Source organism: Bufo bufo, chromosome 6 (genome assembly GCF_905171765.1).
Source record: "Bufo bufo chromosome 6, aBufBuf1.1, whole genome shotgun sequence".
NCBI classification, from domain to species: domain Eukaryota; kingdom Metazoa; phylum Chordata; class Amphibia; order Anura; family Bufonidae; genus Bufo; species Bufo bufo.
Genome location: NC_053394.1, coordinates 17,872,163 through 17,893,656, shown reverse-complemented (window position 1 = coordinate 17,893,656; position 21,494 = coordinate 17,872,163). Strand labels below are relative to the sequence as shown.

Genomic DNA, 21,494 nt, shown 5'->3' with positions numbered 1-21,494 from the left:
ACTCTCCTCCTCTACTTGTACTCTCCTCCTCTATGTACGCTCTCCTCTTCATCTTCATGCACTCTCTTCATAGTGCACCACACTCCACACAACAATATGCACTGGATAAAAAGATATCTCAGATGCATGACCACCCACTGCGACACCCATTGGTGGATGTTACTAGAGATGAGCGAATCGAATCCCACGAAGTGGAATTTGATCCGAATTTCAGGATAAATTTGATTCGCCTCGAAGCCAAATTTCCTCGTGCTTCGTGTCAGCAAATCAATTTAACCTGAAATAGTATAAAAAAACTAAATAATTCAAACTTACCGCCTCCATTCGCTCGCAACGGATCGCCAACCTCCATCTTCATTGAAGATCTCGGCCGAAATCCCGTGCTTGGTGACGTAATCTCGCGCGAGATTTCGCTTCAGATTTTCAAGCAAGTTGGCGCCGGCCGGCCCGTCGTGAGCAAATGAAGGCGGTCAGTATGATAAAAAAAAAATATGTATTGTTAATTTTACACAGTTTTTACACTCAGATGCCGCGATCATGTATGAACGCGGCATCTAAGGGGTACAATGACGGGAAGGCGCTATAACAGCTCCTTGTCATTGCGCACGCTACCTACAAAAAAATGTGCTTCGTGTCGAAAGAATTCATCACAAAGCAAATTTTTTAGCAAAATTTGGCGAATCAGCAGAATCAAACTTTTCAATTATTCGCTCATCTTTAGATGTTACCCTAGGAAACTGAATTTAGGACGTGGGCTGCTGGAAGGACGAGGAATTTCCCCAAATTGAAGTAAACGACCAGCATCATTTCTCAGATGTAATTAATTAGCGATTTCTCTTAGTTGGGCTTCGCCTTCCCCATAGATCGCCGTTCCTTCTCTCCGCCCAGCTGTAATGGACAGGCAGACCACGGGTGATCCGAGGACGCACGTCCCACATTATCTGCATCATTGCCATGGATCAGACCGCTCGCACAATCATCTGCTCCAGGTCCTTGACGTTGATGGCGGTGGTTTACTTTCCTCCATCGTGTAGAGTTTTGCCTTTGAAAAATCATGAATTATTTATTTCTAGTCAAGAGACAAGTCCGTGCGCTCAAGGAATGTTTCCCCAGACTCCTTCTCTTCAGGGCGCAAGCTTAAACAAGTGTGAAATACAATGTATTTTCTGTCCTCCCAGTAGAGGCCAGTCCCTATGGGTTAGCATGGGAAATGGGGCGGCTAGTTATACGGCAGCCGCCCTGGGGACAAGGAACGGGGACAGTGACAGCCCCCGGTGTTGTCAGTTCTCCAAACTTCAAGAACCATTCCTAGTGAAAAACGAGCTACAGGGAAATAAAGATATCTGGCAGCCGGGAAATATCAAGGTCAGAGCCGACCGGCCCAGCATCCCGGGTAATCGGATTTACAGTCAGAATGAGTTATGATGAAGGATAAAATGTCTGAACATGTCAGAATGCAAGACTCTGCTCCCAGCCTCCATGTCCGTGCTGAGAAGGGCAGGATGAGAGGTGGACGCATCGCTGCCGGATAAGAAGAGCTTCTTCATAGATTAGGTACATGGCACATGGGAAGCCAATCCAGGGTCTGGAGTAAAGCCCTATTGTAAATCCACCGTCTGCTGGTATGACCTGTGTCCGGCTCTACGGCATCTGGCTGCAGCAGGGGCTGTCCATAGGTGACTCTATCAGAAGAATAGTGAGTGCAGCTCTGGAGTATAATACAGGATGTAACTCAGGATCAGTACAGGATAAGTAATGTAATGTATGTACACAGTGACTGCACCAGCAGAATAGTGAGTGCAGCTCTGGAGTATAATACAAGATGTTACTGAGGATCAGTACAGGATAAGTAATGTATGTACACAGTGACTGAACCAGCAGAATAGTGAGTGCAGCTCTGGAGTATAATACAAGATGTTACTCAGGATCAGTACAGGATAAGTAATGTATGTACACAGTGACTCCAACAGCAGAATAGTGAGTGCAGCTCTGGAGTATAATCAGGATATAACTCAGGATCAGTACAGGATAAGTAATGTAATGTATGTATACAGTGACTGCACCAGCAGAATAGTGAGTGCAGCTCTGGAGTATAATACAGGATGTAACTCAGGATCAGTACAGGATAAGTAATGTATGTACACAGTGACTGCACCAGCAGAATAGTGAGTGCAGCTCTGGAGTATAATATAGGATGTACTCAGGATCAGTACAGGATAAGTAATGTATGTACACAGTGACTGCACCAGTAGAATAGTGAGTGCAGCTCTGGAGTATAATCAGGATATAACTCAGGATCAGTACAGGATAAGTAATGTAATGTATGTATACAGTGACTGCACCAGCAGAATAGTGAGTGCAGCTCTGGAGTATAATACAGGATATAACTCAGGATCAGTACAGTATAAGTAATTAAATGTAATGTATGTACACAGCAACTCTACCAGCAGAATAGTGAGTGCAGCTCTTGAGTATAATACAGGATGTAACTCAGGATCAGTACAGGATAAGTAATGTATGTACACAGTGACTCCAACAGCAGAATAGTGAGTACAGCTCTGGAGTATAATACAAGATGTTACTCAGGATCAGTACAGGATAAGTAATGTATGTACACAGTGACTGAACCAGCAGAATAGTGAGTGCAGCTCTGGAGTATAATACAAGATGTTACTCAGGATCAATACAGGATAAGTAATGTATGTACACAGTGACTCCACCAGGGGAATCTTGAGTGCAGCTCTGAAGTATTTGCACCCAGCCCTTCCTTCCAAAGTTCAGGTGGAGTCCTCTATAATTATTCACCCCACATAGACAATTTGAGGTATTTATGCCCCACTGGTCATGCAGTTAAAACACAATACAATTTAATAATGTGGCTATCTCCTCCTGTTTGTGCTGAAAGAATCTCATTGTGCCGTTTCTCCCTCTCTCGCTTTCATTCCTCTAGGTCGGTAATGGGCTTAGATAAGGAGCCTGACCTTGTGCATATGGAAGCGCGGACCGCTGATGGACGTGAGTACCGCCAGATGAAACAGAATGGAAATTGTACCATTTTCGCAATGTAAAATCATGAGCTTTAGAATACCTAAAATTTACATTTTAATTGAGCTGCGTCAGGTAGTTGGTGTCTGACTAGTGACTTCTCCTGCAGCTCCGCACATGACAACCGCACTGCCACCTGTGCTGAGAATAATACACTGTATACAGCTGCTTTCATAACACCCTAGAGTATAATACAGAATGTAACTGAGGATCAGTACAGGATAAGTAATGTAATGTATGTAGTGACTGCACCAGCAGAATAGTGAGTGCAGCTCTGGAGTATAATACAGGATGTAACTCAGTATCAGTACAGGATAAGTAATGTAATGTATGTACACAGTGACTGCACCAGCAGAATAGTGAGTGCAGCTCTGGAGTATAATACAGGATGTAACTCAGGATCAGTACAGGATAAGTAATGCATGTACACAGTGACTGCACCAGCAGAATAGTGAGTGCAGCTCTGCAGTATAATACAGGATGTAACTTACGATCAGTACAGGATAAGTAATGTAATGTATGTACACAGTGACTTCACCAGCAGAATAGTGAGTGCAGCTCTGGAGTATAATACAGGATGTAACTCAGGATCAGTACAGGATAAGTAATGTATGTACACAGTGACTGCACCAGCAGAATAGTAAGTGCAGCTCTGGAGTATAATATAGGATGTAACGCAGGATCAGTACAGGATAAGTAATGTATGTACACAGTGACTGCACCAGCAGAATAGTGAGTGCAGCTCTGGAGTATAATACAGGATGTAACTCACGATCAGTACAGGATAAGTAATGTAATGTATGTACACAGTGACTTCACCAGCAGAATAGTGAGTGCAGCTCTGGAGTATAATACAGGATGTAACTCAGGATCAGTACAGGATAAGTAATGCATGTACACAGTGACTGCACCAGCAGAATAGTGAGTGCAGCTCTGGAGTATAATACAGGATGTAACTCAGGATCAGTACAGGATAAGTAATGCATGTACACAGTGACTGCACCAGCAGAATAGTGAGTGCAGCTCTGGAGTATAATACAGGATGTAACTCAGGATCAGTACAGGATAAGTAATGTATGTACACAGTGACTGCACCCGCAGAATAGTGAGTGCAGCTCTGGAGTATAATACAGAATGTAACTCAGGATCAGTACAGGATAAGTAATGTATGTACACAGTGACTGCACCAGCAGAATAGTGAGTGCAGCTCTGCAGTATAATACAGGATGTAACTTACGATCAGTACAGGATAAGTAATGTAATGTATGTACACAGTGACTTCACCAGCAGAATAGTGAGTGCAGCTCTGGAGTATAATACAGGATGTAACTCAGGATCAGTACAGGATAAGTAATGCATGTACACAGTGACTGCACTAGCAGAATAGTAAGTGCAGCTCTGGAGTATAATATAGGATGTAACGCAGGATCAGTACAGGATAAGTAATGTATGTACACAGTGACTGCACCAGCAGAATAGTGAGTGCAGCTCTGGAGTATAATACAGGATGTAACTCACGATCAGTACAGGATAAGTAATGTAATGTATGTACACAGTGACTTCACCAGCAGAATAGTGAGTGCAGCTCTGGAGTATAATACAGGATGTAACTCAGGATCAGTACAGGATAAGTAATGCATGTACACAGTGACTGCACCAGCAGAATAGTGAGTGCAGCTCTGGAGTATAATACAGGATGTAACTCAGGATCAGTACAGGATAAGTAATGCATGTACACAGTGACTGCACCAGCAGAATAGTGAGTGCAGCTCTGGAGTATAATACAGGATGTAACTCAGGATCAGTACAGGATAAGTAATGTATGTACACAGTGACTGCACCCGCAGAATAGTGAGTGCAGCTCTGGAGTATAATACAGAATGTAACTCAGGATCAGTACAGGATAAGTAATGTATGTACACAGTGACTGCACCAGCAGAATAGTGAGTGCAGCTCTGGAGTATAATACAGGATGTAACTCAGGATCAGTACAGGATAAGTAATGTAATGTATGTACACAGTGACTGCACCAGCAGAATAGTGAGTGCAGCTCTGGAGTATAATACAGGATGTAACTCAGGATCAGTACAGGATAAGTAATGTATGTACACAGTGACTGCACCCGCAGAATAGTGAGTGCAGCTCTGGAGTATAATACAGAATGTAACTCAGGATCAGTACAGGATAAGTAATGTATGTACACAGTGACTGCACCAGCAGAATAGTGAGTGCAGCTCTGGAGTATAATACAGGATGTAACTCAGGATCAGTACAGGATAAGTAATGTATGTACACAGTGACTGCACCCGCAGAATAGTGAGTGCAGCTCTGGAGTATAATACAGAATGTAACTCAGGATCAGTACAGGATAAGTAATGTATGTACACAGTGACTGCACCAGCAGAATAGTGAGTGCAGCTCTGGAGTATAATACAGGATGTAACTCAGGATCAGTACAGGATAAGTAATGTATGTACACAGTGACTGCACCAGCAGAATAGTGAGTGCAGCTCTGGAGTATAATACAGGATGTAACTCAGGATCAGTACAGGATAAGTAATGTAATGTATGTACACAGTGACTGCACCAGCAGAATAGTGAGTGCAGCTCTGGAGTATAATACAGGATGTAACTCAGGATCAGTACAGGATAAGTAATGTATGTACACAGTGACTGCACCCGCAGAATAGTGAGTGCAGCTCTGGAGTATAATACAGAATGTAACTCAGGATCAGTACAGGATAAGTAATGTATGTACACAGTGACTGCACCAGCAGAATAGTGAGTGCAGCTCTGGAGTATAATACAGGATGTAACTCAGGATCAGTACAGGATAAGTAATGCATGTACACAGTGACTGCACCAGCAGAATAGTGAGTGCAGCTCTGGAGTATAATACAGGATGTAACTCAGGATCAGTACAGGATAAGTAATGTATGTACACAGTGACTGCACCCGCAGAATAGTGAGTGCAGCTCTGGAGTATAATACAGAATGTAACTCAGGATCAGTACAGGATAAGTAATGTATGTACACAGTGACTGCACCAGCAGAATAGTGAGTGCAGCTCTGGAGTATAATACAGGATGTAACTCAGGATCAGTACAGGATAAGTAATGTAATGTATGTACACAGTGACTGCACCAGCAGAATAGTGAGTGCAGCTCTGGAGTATAATACAGGATGTAACTCAGGATCAGTACAGGATAAGTAATGTATGTACACAGTGACTGCACCCGCAGAATAGTGAGTGCAGCTCTGGAGTATAATACAGGATGTAACTCAGGATCAGTACAGGATAAGTAATGTATGTACACAGTGACTGCACCAGCAGAATAGTGAGTGCAGCTCTGGAGTATAATACAGGATGTAACTCAGGATCAGTACAGGATAAGTAATGTATGTACACAGTGACTGCACCCGCAGAATAGTGGGTGCAGCTCTGGAGTATAATACAGAATGTAACTCAGGATCAGTACAGGATAAGTAATGTATGTACACAGTGACTGCACCAGCAGAATAGTGAGTGCAGCTCTGGAGTATAATACAGGATGTAACTCAGGATCAGTACAGGATAAGTAATGTATGTACACAGTGACTGCACCAGCAGAATAGTGAGTGCAGCTCTGGAGTATAATACAGGATGTAACTCAGGATCAGTACAGGATAAGTAATGTATGTACACAGTGACTGCACCCGCAGAATAGTGAGTGCAGCTCTGGAGTATAATACAGAATGTAACTCAGGATCAGTACAGGATAAGTAATGTATGTACACAGTGACTGCACCAGCAGAATAGTGAGTGCAGCTCTGGAGTATAATACAGGATGTAACTCAGGATCAGTACAGGATAAGTAATGTATGTACACAGTGACTGCACCAGCAGAATAGTGAGTGCAGCTCTGGAGTATAATACAGGATGTAACTCAGGATCAGTACAGGATAAGTAATGTAATGTATGTACACAGTGTGAACATTTTATTCATTATAAAGATCGGCAAATTTTACGTTAGTCTTAATCGCTCTACGCTGCCGGTAAATGCGCTGACGTTATATAGAGGCCGTGCTCTTGCTGCCGCTGGTCGTGCGACATGCTTTAAACTACGCCAGCTCCCTTGCTGGAGTAGTTTAATGCCATTTTACACGCCATAAACTGGCGTGGAAAATAATGAATGAGACGGTTGACCGACCCACCCTCTTCCACGCCCATGCCACGTACCCTTTTTCTGCCATTTTGAAAAAGTGGCATGAGCGGGGTGTAGTCACAGATTTTGTTGCAAAACACCTTCATGCGAAAATCTGCAACCTAATTACGCCAAAAAACAGGCATTCACCAGATAGTAAATGACGGTCTGTGCGTTTCATTTCTGTACCGTTGTGTTCCGTGGAGGGGTGGGGGGGGCTCTGACATTCCTACACATGGCGGGATCCGTACATATTATGTACATGACATTATACTAACAATTGCCGCAGTTTGAGCAGTATTTAGTGTCTCATTTTCTCCCGATTGCTCGCGGCGGTCATTACCATAACTTTTCCATCTGTATGCTAATTAGCGGCATTGTTTACCTGGTGGCCGCATTAGAAGCTCACCTGAGCGTGCCGCAGTCGCAGGGTAACGCGCCCACTGTGCCATTTCCTTTGGCTTTCCTCTTATTTGCGGATCGGATTTTCCGTCTTGTGAGCGCACGACCCAGGGACAGTTTTTAAAAAAAATATTTGCCTGGATTTCAGCTAAACCTCCAGAGTTCTCCGGTCTACTGGTGCGGAAAGACTTAAAGGGAGCTCAGAACAAGAGGAGAACATGTACAAGTGAGCCGAGCCTGACAAGTGCAGATATAGCGGCCCGCGACGATACGGCGGGCCGGCGTCAGGAAAACGTGTCTGTAAGCATTTGTCATATTTCTAATGATATAATGTGGAGAACAGAGAGAAGAAGAATACAGAAATATATTTGATGGAGGGACCAACGCCCAGAGGTGGCAAGAACGTTTACATAATGGGGGCATTTCATAAAATACACGGTTATAATTAGGATCCAGCGAGGAGCGCGCTGTCCCTTTAAATTATCCTGTAATCAAATCCAGGAACCTGATATGATGTATCACATATGATAAGCTTAGATACATTGTCTCAGCAAATATTATCACACGTCATAGGCTTAGATACATAATTTCTGCAGACAGTATTACATTTGATAAGCTTAGATACATCGTCTCAGCAGGTATTATCACACATCATAGGCTTAGATACATAATTTCTGCAGGCGGTATTACATTTGATAAGCTTAGATACATTGTCTCAGCAGATATTATCTCACATATCATAGGCTTAGATACATCATCTCTGCAGGCGGTATTACATATGATAAACGTAGATACATCGTCTCAGCAGGTATTATCACACATCATAGGCTTAGATACATAATTCCGGAAGGCAGTATTACACATGACCGGCTCAGATACCTTGGGGCACATTTATTTAGACCGACGTTTTAGATTTTAGTGAATAGCTCACTGGTTATGCTAAATTTTTCATTTCATGTAATTACGAAAGTCTTCAGGTCCAGATGTCGGTTTGAATAATGCAGAACATGTTTCGTGACACAACTCATTTAAGGAATGTTAGTAAATGACCCCCATTGTCTCCCCGGACCAGTGAAGAGTAACACATAGTGTAGTTAGATACACAGCTCAGCAGGCAGTATCACACAGGATAGGATTAGATACACAGCTCAGCAGACAGTATCATACATAGGATAGGATTAGATACACAGCTCAGCAGACAGTATCACACAGGAGAGGATTAGATACACAGTTTATCAGGCAGTATCACACAGGATAGGATTAGATACACAGCTCAGCAGACAGTATCACACAGGATAGGATTAGATACACAGCTCAGCAGACAGTATCACACAGGATAGGATTAGATACACAGCTCAGCAGGCAGTATCACACAGGATAGGATTAGATACACAGTTTATCAGGCAGTATCACACAGGATAGGATTAGATACACAGCTCAGCAGACAGTATCACACATGGTAGGATTAGATACACAGCTCAGCAGACAGTATCATACATAGGATAGGATTAGATACACAGCTCAGCAGACAGTATCACACAGGAGAGGATTAGATACACAGCTCAGCAGACAGTATCACACAGGATAGGATTAGATACACAGCTCAGCAGACAGTATCACACAGGATAGGATTAGATACACAGCTCAGCAGGCAGTATCACACAGGATAGGATTAGATACACAGTTTATCAGGCAGTATCACACAGGATAGGATTAGATACACAGCTCAGCAGACAGTATCACACATGGTAGGATTAGATACACAGCTCAGCAGACAGTATCATACATAGGATAGGATTAGATACACAGCTCAGCAGACAGTATCACACAGGAGAGGATTAGATACACAGCTCAGCAGACAGTATCACACAGGATAGGATTAGATACACAGCTCAGCAGACAGTATCACACAGGATAGGATTAGATACACAGCTCAGCAGGCAGTATCACACAGGATAGGATTAGATACACAGTTTATCTGGCAGTATCACACAGGATAGGATTAGATACACAGCTCAGCAGACAGTATCACACATGGTAGGATTAGATACACAGCTCAGCAGACAGTATCATACATAGGATAGGATTAGATACACAGCTCAGCAGACAGTATCACACAGGAGAGGATTAGATACACAGCTCAGCAGACAGTATCACACAGGATAGGATTAGATACACAGCTCAGCAGACAGTATCACACAGGATAGGATTAGATACACAGCTCAGCAGGCAGTATCACACATGGTAGGATTAGATACACAGCTCAGCAGACAGTATCATACACAGGAGAGGATTAGATACACAGCTCAGCAGACAGTATCACACAGGATAGGATTAGATACACAGCTCAGCAGACAGTATCACACAGGATAGGATTAGATACACAGCTCAGCAGACAGTATCACACAGGATAGGATTAGATACACAGCTCAGCAGACAGTATCACACAGGATAGGATTAGATACACAGCTCAGCAGGCAGTATCACACAGGATAGGATTAGATACACAGCTTAGCAGGCAGTATAACACAGGATAGGATTAGATACACAGTTTATCAGGCAGTATCACACAGGATAGGATTAGATACACAGCTCAGCAGACAGTATCACACATGGTAGGATTAGATACACAGCTCAGCAGACAGTATCATACATAGGATAGGATTAGATACACAGCTCAGCAGACAGTATCACACAGGAGAGGATTAGATACACAGCTCAGCAGACAGTATCACACAGGATAGGATTAGATACACAGCTCAGCAGACAGTATCACACAGGATAGGATTAGATACACAGCTCAGCAGGCAGTATCACACAGGATAGGATTAGATACACAGTTTATCAGGCAGTATCACACAGGATAGGATTAGATACACAGCTCAGCAGACAGTATCACACATGGTAGGATTAGATACACAGCTCAGCAGACAGTATCATATATAGGATAGGATTAGATACACAGCTCAGCAGACAGTATCACACAGGAGAGGATTAGATACACAGCTCAGCAGACAGTATCACACAGGATAGGATTAGATACACAGCTCAGCTGACAGTATCACACAGGATAGGATTAGATACACAGCTCAGCAGACAGTATCACACAGGATAGGATTAGATACACAGCTCAGCAGACAGTATCACACAGGATAGGATTAGATACACAGCTCAGCAGGCAGTATCACACAGGATAGGATTAGATACACAGCTTAGCAGGCAGTATAACACAGGATAGGATTAGATACACAGCTCAGCAGGCAGTATCACACAGGATAGGATTAGATACACAGCTCAGCAGACAGTATCAAACAGGATAGGATCAGATACACAGCTCAGCAGGCAGTATCACACAGGATAGGATTAGATACACAGCTCAGCAGGCAGTATCACACAGGATAGGATTAGATACACAGCTCAGCAGACAGTATCACACAGGATAGGATTAGATACACAGCTCAGCAGACAGTATCACACAGGATAGGATTAGATACACAGCTCAGCAGACAGTATCACACATGATAGGATTAGATACACAGCTCAGCAGACAGTATCACACAGGATAGGATTAGATACACAGCTCAGCAGACAGTATCACACAGGATAGGATTAGATACACAGCTCAGCAGACAGTATCACACAGGATAGGATTAGATACACAGCTCAGCAGGCAGTATCACACAAGATAGGATTAGATACACAGCTTAGAAGGCAGTATAACACAGGATAGGATTAGATACACAGCTTAGAAGGCAGTATAACACAGGATAGGATTAGATACACAGCTCAGCAGGCAGTATCACACAGGATAGGATTAGATACACAGCGCAGCAGACAGTATCACACAGGATAGGATTAGATACACAGCTCAGCAGACAGTATCACACAGGATAGGATCAGATACACAGCTCAGCAGGCAGTATCACACAGGATAGGATTAGATACACAGCTCAGCAGACAGTATCACACATGATAAGATTAGATACACAGCTCAGCAGGCAGTATCACACATAATAGGTTTAGATACATTGTCTCAGCAGGACGTATCACACAAGGATTAGATACACAGCTCGGCAGCACACTGTCCCTGGAGATTCATTCCATTATGGGGGATTTATTGTTGTGTTATCTCCTGAGACTGTATCACCCAATAAGCTTAGATACAGTAAAGTCTCTTTCCTAAGGTGATATTATCTGACGCCGTGTAACATCGGTGTGATTAGGACAATGAACCGCGTGGATCCTCAGATGAAAGGAGTCAGCGCCGGTGACATCAAGGCCCCCCCCGTCCAGTATATCCCAGTATAATTAGCCGCCCCCTCTCTTCACATGCAGAGCTGACTGCCGGGGTCTCCCATCTAATATTTATGGGGCTCATTGATCCCAATTCTTTTTTTGGTTGGGGTATTCTTTGATGTTTTTTTTACAGTCTCTCATCTTTCACTGAGGTCCTTCTCCTTTCTGATTATGAGATGTGTCCCGGGGTGAGGTTCTGGTCCATGTATGGTCCACCACATTCAACCTCCGGCTTCATGAAGATCGGACAATGGGCTTGAGCAGAATTCATCACGTAATACGGGGTGGGACAAGGTCCTCCCCAGACTTGTGTCCATAGGGCGCCGTCACACCTGAAATGTACGCTGTGGGTTTTCTGCAACACATTTAAATGCAGAATTTTTTTTTTATAGTAAAAAACAAGTGGATTTTATTTTCATAGCTCCATCCACACGTACTGGAAAACACCCCACAAAAAAGAGCAGAGCGCTGTCCACATTCAATAGCGGAGACCCAAATCAAATTCCACCAACGCAGATCTTTCCACCAATTCGGCAGAAATTTGTCTCAGGTTCTTGTCAAAATCCGCAGTGGAAATGATTCACCTGGACCCACTGCCCGTATATGTGACCACCTATAGTCCCATGCGTACAGTAGGTTGCAGTACAGGGTTAAATGATTGAAGAGGTTGCGCATTCCTTGTATTTTCTTACGTAAATTTGCTGACAGGTCGCCCGGAACGCGCCATTCCAGCTACTTATCAGAAGCTAAAGAAAAGAAATTGCTTCCTGTTAACATCTAAACTCGCAGGCTGAATTCAAAGGCTAATTGTATTCCGCTGATTGCTCGGAGCGCAGACGCGCGCCTGACATTTACACGTAATCGGATAAGGCGCGCTTCTATCATTCCATATGCATAAGATCTGAAAACAACGGGACGGCTCTGAAGATCTGTATGACGGGAGGTGGTTGCAGATGCGAGGAGTCTCAGCCAAATACAAAGACAAATCTCACTACCACGTCACCCCAAAAAGGTTACATGTCTAGCCATGATTTTACAGCTCCACCCAGCTCTCCAAGACTCCTGAAGGTGAATTGTGCCTTTAGGGACCTAACGAAAAAATCTATAAGAGGGTCAGCCTGAATACAGTCCAAGGGAGTCGCCCTGAATACAGTCGGAGGGGGTCAGTCTGAATACAGTCGAAGGGGGTCAGTCTGAATACAGTCCAAGGGAGTCGCCCTGAATGCAGTCGGAGGGGGTCAGTCTGAATACAGTCGAAGGGGGTCAGTCTGAATACAGTCGGAGGGGGTAACTCTGAATACAGTCGGAGGGGGTCACTCTGAATACTGTCGGAGGGGTCACTCTGAATACAGTCGGAGGGGGGCAGTCTGAATACTGTCGGAGGGGGTCCATCTAAACACAGTCGGAGGGGGTCACTCTGAATACAGTCGAAGGGGGTCAGTCTGAATACAGTCAAAGGGGGTCAGTCTAAATACAGTCGGAGGGGGTCAGTCTAAATACAGTCGGAGGGGGTCAGTCTGAATACAGTCCAAGGGAGTCGCCCTAAATGCAGTCGGAGGGGGTCACCCTGAATACAGTCGGAGGGGGTCACCCTGAATACAGTCGAAGGGGGTCAGTCTGAATCCAGTCGAAGGGGGTCACTCTGAATACTGTCGGAGGGGTCACTCTGAATACAGTCGGAGGGGGGCAGTCTGAATACTGTCAGAGGGGGTCACCCTGAATACAGTCGAAGGGGGTCAGTCTGAATCCAGTCGAAGGGGGTCACTCTGAATACTGTCGGAGGGGTCACTCTGAATACAGTCGGAGGGGGTCACTCTGAATACAGTCGGAGGGGGTCACTCTGAATACTGTCGGAGGGGGTCACTCTGAATACAGTCGAAGGGGGTCAGTCTGAATACTGTCGGAGGGGGTCCATCTAAACACAGTCGGAGGGGGTCACTCTGAATACAGTCGAAGGGGGTCAGTCTGAATACAGTCAAAGGGGGTCAGTCTAAATACAGTCGGAGGGGGTCAGTCTAAATACAGTCGGAGGGGGTCAGTCTGAATACAGTCGGAGGGGGTCACTCTGAATACAGGCATAGGGGGTCAGTCTAAATACAGTCGGAGGGGGTCAGTCTGAATACAGTCGGAGGGGGGCAGTCTGAATACAGTCGGAGGGGGGTCAGTCTGAATACAGTCGGAGGGGGGCAGTCTGAATACAGTCGGAGGGGGTCACTGAATACAGTTGGAGGAGGTCACTCTGAATACAGTCGGAGGGGGTCACTCTGAATACAGTCGGAGGGGGTCACTCTGAATACAGTCGGAGGGGGTCACTCTGAATACAGTCGGAGGGGGTCAATCTGAATACAGTCGGAGGGGGTCACTCTGAATACAGTCGGAGGGGGTCACTCTGAATACAGTCGGAGGGGGTCACTCTGAATACAGTCGGAGGGGGTCACTCTGAATACAGTCGGAGGGGGTCACTCTGAATACAGGTGGAGGGGGTCACTCTGAATACTGTCGGAGGGGGTCCATCTAAATACAGTTGGAGGGGGCCACTCTGAATACAGTCGGAGGGGGTCAGTCTGAATACAGTCGGAGGGGGTCAGTCTGAATACAGTCGGAGGGGGTCACTCTGAATACAGTCAGAGGGGGTCAGTCTGAATACAGTCAAAGGGGGTCACCCTGTATACAGTCAGAGGGGGTCACCCTGAATACAGTCAGAGGGGGTCGCTCTGAATACAGTCAAAGGGGGTCAGTCTGAATACAGTCAGAGGGGGCAACCCTGAATACAGTCGGAGGGGGTCACTCCCTAGCCTAATTTGGACCCACCATATGCCGTAGTGGACTACTGACATAAATACCGTATACATGCCAATGAACCGCCCTCACTTCACTACATTAGTGCCATAGGTTTTGTGTATACATTGGAAGCAATTCCCATGATATCTGTACAAATGAAATCCAAGGACAAGGTCTGAGCCTCAGAAAAGAGATCAGGAAAATTGCAAATTCTCAGTTTACTTCCAGGGGAGTTTAGAGGATAAGATGAAGAATGTCAGTGCCAGTGTTATACAGAACCTAAATGCGTAATATCACCCTACCGCGTCTGTAATAAGAGTGACATACATGGCCCACAGTTACTAAGCAATTTTCACCATTATTTTTTGGCTCAAATGATGACATTAAATTTTTGCTGTAATTTGTGACTTTTCTCATCACTCTCCCAATTTAAAGAATAATAAGATCATCGGGTCTCGTCCCCAAAGTCTCCTTTTTTTGTCAAAATTACAGTATTACGAATAAAACCTGAAGACCTGCATGTGTAGATCTGTAAATCTGTACGATGTATTTTCAGTGTCAGAAGTGTGCGCCGCTAAATAAATGTGCTGCTTCATCCAGCACATGCGCCTGATTTTATATGTCTCTAAGTAGTCCGTGCTTGGTGAAACTGGGGTAATGGAGTCCCTAAATGATGGAGGCCCCTCTGAAAATATAACTATTGTCCTATATACAGTACAGACCAAAAGTTTGGACACACCTTCTCATTCAAAGAGTTTTCTTTATTTTCATCACTATGAAGGCATCAAAACTATGAATTAACACATGTGGAATTATATACATAACAAACAAGTGTGAAACAACTGAAAATATGTCATATTCTAGGTTCTTCAAAGTAGCCACCTTTTGCTTTGATTACTGCTTTGCACACTCTTGGCATTCTCTTGATGAGCTTCAAGAGGTAGTCCCCTGAAATGGTCTTCCAACAGTCTTGAAGGAGTTCCCAGAGATGCTTAGCACTTGTTGGCCCTTTTGCCTTCACTCTGCGGTCCAGCTCACCCCAAACCATCTCGATTGGGTTCAGGTCCGGTGACTGTGGAGGCCAGGTCATCTGGCGCAGCACCCCATCACTCTCCTTTATGGTCAAATAGCCCTTACTTTCAAAGTTTTCCCAATTTTTCGTCTGACTGACTGACCTTCAGTTCTTAAAGTAATGATGGCCACTCGTTTTTCTCTACTTAGCTGCTTTTTTCTTGCCATAATACAAATGCTAACAGTCTATTCAGTAGAACTATCAGCTGTGTATCCACCTGACTTCTCCTCAACGCAACTGATGGTCCCAACCCCATTTATAAGGCAAGAAATCCCACTTATTAAACCTGACAGGGCACACCTGTGAAGTGAAAACCATTTCAGGGGACTACCTCTTGAAGCTCATCAAGAGAATGCCAAGAGTGTGCAAAGCAGTAATCAAAGCAAAAGGTGGCTACTTTGAAGAACCTAGAATATGACATATTTTCAGTTGTTTCACACTTGTTTGTTATGTATATAATTCCACATGTGTTAATTCATAGTTTTGATGCCTTCAGTGTGAATCTACAATTTTCATAGTCATGAAAATAAAGAAAACTCTTTGAATGAGAAGGTGTGTCCAAACCTTTGGTCTGTACTGTACAATGACTGGCATGGGCAGATTGACCATAGACCTTACAGGTAAATTTCCCTGTGGGCCGATTCCCAGGGGGCCAGCCAGTGAAGTTTTTGAGGACGTATTTTGTGCTGCTGGCAGTATCTTGTGATGGACTGTGGTATTTGGCTCTGTTGGGGCGGTATAATGTGCCACAGTATGGTATTGTTGGCCCTGCCTTCCATAAATTTGGACCTGACTACAAAATGGGGCCACTTTTAGTATTTTATCCAGGGCCACTTTAGGTTCCCAGTCCGCCCCTGATGACTGGAGCTGTGTAGTCCCGGTGCTGACTTCCGATGCGGGAGCTGATTAGCGAGGGTGTGGGTTGTTAAATTCCCTGCAGTCTGATATTGATGGTTTCAAAATCCTGGAAAGCCCCTTTGAAATCATAAAAATTTTTAAATTTACTATTCGGTTTTAAAACACAAAGATGCATAATCTGAAGAAAAATTACATAAAAATCTAATCCTAAAGTGTAAGACCAAAAAAAACACTTGTATCCCGGTCATTTGTTTCTACAAATAAGTCCCCTTTAGTGACCCCCTGATATTTAAATTGTCTTGTGAAAAGATTACACTTAAAGGGAATGATCTGTGACCTGAAAGGGGTCACGGTCACCCATGCCTCCATGGCACTTGATGGCTATAACACATGCCCATGTGTGCAAAACAGTGGTGAAAAACACCAGGGCCCTTTGAGTAATGTTGAACACCTTAGGTCTAGACCCATCTACTGTCTGTGCCTTATTCCGATAATATAAGATTTAAAGAAGTTTTATTTTATTAAATGAGAGCCGTTCATAGTTAGGCAGTGGGGTGTTAAGGAGAAATGGCTATGTAGAAACAGAAGTCCCCTCATTGGAAATATCCATGCTCTAGAGCAGCGTTTCTCAACTCCAGACCTTTAGGGCACACCTGCCGGTCACGATCTGAGAATATCCCTATTCTCTTAGTATTCTGTTAGTGGCTAAGGTGCAAAAAGTTTGCCACTAAGCACCATGCAGCCCTTTCTAGAGGTTCATTTTCAAAACTATTAGCAAATTTGGAATCGGGATGGACAACCTCAGTCATAATCCTTTCTGCTCGATGATCTCTGTGGAGGCTACAACCAAAAGTGCAACTCTGGTACCACAAGGGAGTGGCATCTTGCTATTCCACCTCCCCAACCCTCTAAAAAATGTTTAACCTTTTCAGCTAATTTTAACCCTTTCTTGTAAAACAGTTAAAATCAAGGTCTATATTTGGGGGTTCTCCAGGATTTACACGTTGATGGCCTATCCTCAGGATAGGTAATCAATATGAGATCATCTGTGGTCCTGATCAGCTGTACGAAGAGGCCATGGAGCTCCATGAGTGCTTGGTCCTCTTTCTAGGTCATGTGATGTCAAGTTCATCAGTTACATGGCCTAGGCCCAGCTCAGCCCCATTCAAGTTAACAGGCCTGGGATGTGATACTAAGCACAGTCGCTATACAATGGACGGCATTGAGTTTGATGAGCAGTGAGGAAGCCACGGCGCTCATGGGAGCTCCAGTGGGCGCCGCAACTTCTTCAAATAGTCAGGAGTCTCCTCCTGTCAGCTTTACAAAATTCCCAACCTATCCAGTTGGTTCGGTTCTTCATCATGTACTTCCCTAAAATGCAGATACACTGTAACTTAATTAAATCCTTTCCTTATATTGTTATTAAGTTCATTTATTAAAGTTTTTAGTTTGTGCTTTTTGTTTATTGAGCCATATAAAAATCAAGTTAGAAGCATCTCTTTGATGTAGATATGGGGCACCCAGGGGTGCACCTAGCCTTTCTGCTGCCTTAGGCGAAAACTGAAACGTCACCCCCTCAATGCCAATTTCTGAACTTAACCCCTTTGCCACAATGTAAGCGTTCAATACCCATGGCCCTTCCACTGCCCCCCTCTTGTCCCTACCCGGTGATGCCTGGCCTCATTGGTGGTGCACCCCTGGGGGCACCAGCTCATCCTGGCCTCTCACAAGTGTTCAATGCCGTATTTTAGTGCAGTCCGCATTGCACTCAAGTGAATGATAAATGTGCACAAACTTGTGTTTAGCTCGGAGAAGCTGGCACTGTTTTTGATTTTGCTACTTGGACATCTTAAACTTTCCTCTTTCAGTAACAATTGGAAGCTATCCGCTCATCTCTCTGAAAAGATCAGATGAAATGTCAGGAAATTCATTACAATCTGGCAGAGCGCGCCTGCCGCTACGCCATTGCTTTCTGCAGCCCCACACCTGTCAGCGCTTCCCCGAGCCCTGATCAATCAATTGGAACATGTTCTGTGAGCAAAAAGTTTTCATCCAAACCACAAGTCCTTCAAACTTTGATCTTTAGGAACAGCGGGGAAGAGAGATGCAGAAATCTGTTTCCTAATTTTATATGGCAAAGTTAAAAAGTATGGGGTGAATGAAAAGTCTTGTTTTTGGAACTACATGTCATTGGTACCATTGACCAGTGGCTATGTATTCTACACTCCATCTAAAAGATCATCATAGTAATAAAACGTGAGCTGTCCCACCAAACACACTTATAAATGTATACTTCAGACTTTACGTACGATCTGTAGGTAGGGACAGACAAGAACAGTGAGCCCTAACCTAGAACACAGCCTGCTTTCTCTACCTAATTGCAGTATAAGCCCTACTTGGCAGAACTGCAACCGGAAAATGGTTCCTACTCTACATAAGTGTAGAGACAAACAACAACAGACAAACAAAAACAAAAGGAAAATGCGTCAGAACCAGACGGGCTATGAAGTACCAAACGAGAGACAGAGAGTAGTCAGAAGATAAGCCAAGATCAGAACCAGATGGGCTGCACTGTACCAAACACGTGAGACAGAGAGTGGACAGAAGACAAGCCGGGGTCAGAAGCACAGAATAAGTACTCAAAGGAACAAGGAATCTAGCTAGTGATCCAAACAAGACTATCACTGGCACTGGGGTTCATACAACAAGGGGTTTAAATAGAGAGCCATGTCCCTGGACCAGACCCTCAACAGGTGGAGCAGGCTTAAATGGAAATTCAAGATTAAACCTTCTGTTTAAAGGAGACGTAACTATAGGGGTCGCAGTTACGACCGGGTCCCTAAGCCAGGGGGCCCAGAGAGACCCCCTTGCCAGTGGTGCTCTATATTTACCTTTATAAGATGCACTGCATCTTATAAAGGGAATACTAGTGAGCGCTTCCATAATGGACGTGCTCACTAGTCTGCAGGAGGAGGGGGAGAGAAGAGCTGCGAGCGCTGTAGAGTACTTACCCCTCCTCCTGCTCACACTTCCCGGGGCCCGCACTTCTGTGCCCTGTCTGCCTGCAGCATCAGGACCTACAGAGCTTACTCTGACCTGACGCTGCAAGAGGTCAGGTGACTGCAGCGCTGGCCCTGAGAAGAGATGAGAACCTGGTTATGATTAAGAACTTCCGAGTTTGAAACATGTTAACCTGTGGTGGAGGGTGGTGAAGATTGAAGTATGTACCTTTATACCGATCTACAATAAAGACGATCAACATTAATGGATGCTGGAGAACGTTCTATTCTTTTCTGATTATACAAGTTCAATGGCACAATGAGAGGGCTTGTGGTGAGAGGACAAGACTTTAGAGGCCTCTTTGGAAAACATATCCTGAAAGTCCTTAATGAACTCAAGTAGGTAGAGGAGAGGTAAGTTTGTTTATTTATTTTATAGTCTGATCTGAGGTCTGATTAGGGGTCTGAAGAGTCTGATTAGGAGCCTGAAGGGTCTGATTGGGGGTCTGAAGCGTCTGATTGAGGGTCTGATTGAGGGTCTGACTGATTGAGGGTGTGACTGGGGGTGTAGAGAGGTCTAATGGGGGTCAGCTTGGGTGTCTGAAACTCTAATGGGGGTCTTATTGGGGGTCTGGAGGTCTAATGGGGGTCAGATATTGGGGTTTGGACATCTAATGAGGGTCTGGAGGTCTGGTCTGAGGTCTAATGGGGGTCTGGAGGTCTAATAGGGGTTTTATATGGGGGGTCTGGAGGTCTAATGAAGGTCTTCTCCGAGGTCTGATACTGGGGCGGGGTCTGACATGGAGGTCTAATGGGGATCTGATATGGGGCCTGACAGAGGTCTAAAAGGGGTTTGGTCTGAGATGTGGGGGGTCTCAACTGGGGTTTGATATGGAGGTCTTATCTAAAAGGTAAGAGGGTATTTATTTTGTACTGGCACACTATCTGTGTGGTACCAGTATTTTCAGGGGGACTGTTTCTGCAGTATAGTATGGGGGGGGGGAGTCAGGATGGGGTGTTGAGAAGAGGAGGATGATGGAAAAGTAGGAAAGTAAGATGTCTGTTAAACTCTGCAAAGACTAGACGCGGCTGAAGATGAGGAAAGAGAATGTCTACATCAGAGGAGACACCACTGGATGTAAGAGGTACATATGTGGCGCTGTATGACCCTGTATATTCTGTAGCGCTGTATGTAATGTTTTCCAATTATGTCTATAAAGGGGTTGTCCGCTTTTTTTTTTGTATGAGCGCTGCCTTCTCTGCTCTGTTTACCTGCTCATCACTGCAAATGCTACAGAGATAAGGTGAACAGAGCAGAGAAAGCAGCTCTCATATGAACTCTCCCCTTTCTTCAAACAGCTGATCGTCGGGGGTGCCGGAGGACTCCGGCAGATCTGATATTGATGACCTATCCTGAGGATAGGTCATCAGTAGTAAAAAGAGGACAACCCCTTTAACAGTAAGACTGGAGGGAATGGGTTAGGTTGAGAATTTGGCATGGGGGGAGGACGTTTAAATTTTTGCCTTAGGCAGCAGAAAGGCTAGGTGCCTACCTGCCCCTGGCCATAAAGCACTGAGGGGGGAAGGGGGGGGAGCTGAACTCTTGTACTAGGGCCCATGAGCCTTTAGCTACACCCCGCCCTAAACTCAATGAGAATAAAGAATTGTCTCCACCTCATACTCAAAATTTGCCTTGGATAACAACTGGAGGTTGTCAGGAGGTTTAGGTGGAGGAACCACCGGGGTAAAGTATTTAAGTAGTGATTTTTGGAAAACATTATTTGCCTTGAATGAGGATGGTAAAAGAAGGCGAAAAGATATTGGGTTTATTATAGATGTAATCTTATATGGACCAAT

At 44.5% G+C, this 21,494-nt stretch overlaps 1 protein-coding gene across 1 annotated transcript in view; it reads left to right on the top strand.

The window, feature by feature from the left end:
• The window catches only part of SORCS3 (sortilin related VPS10 domain containing receptor 3), a 643,612-nt gene that overhangs the window by 438,188 nt on the left and 183,930 nt on the right, over window positions 1–21,494 (top strand). Inside the window, exon 6 of the mRNA XM_040438225.1 lies at window positions 2,951–3,015. Within this exon, the coding sequence (XP_040294159.1) occupies window positions 2,951–3,015 (65 nt within the window). The remainder of the gene's footprint in view (window positions 1–2,950; window positions 3,016–21,494) is intronic.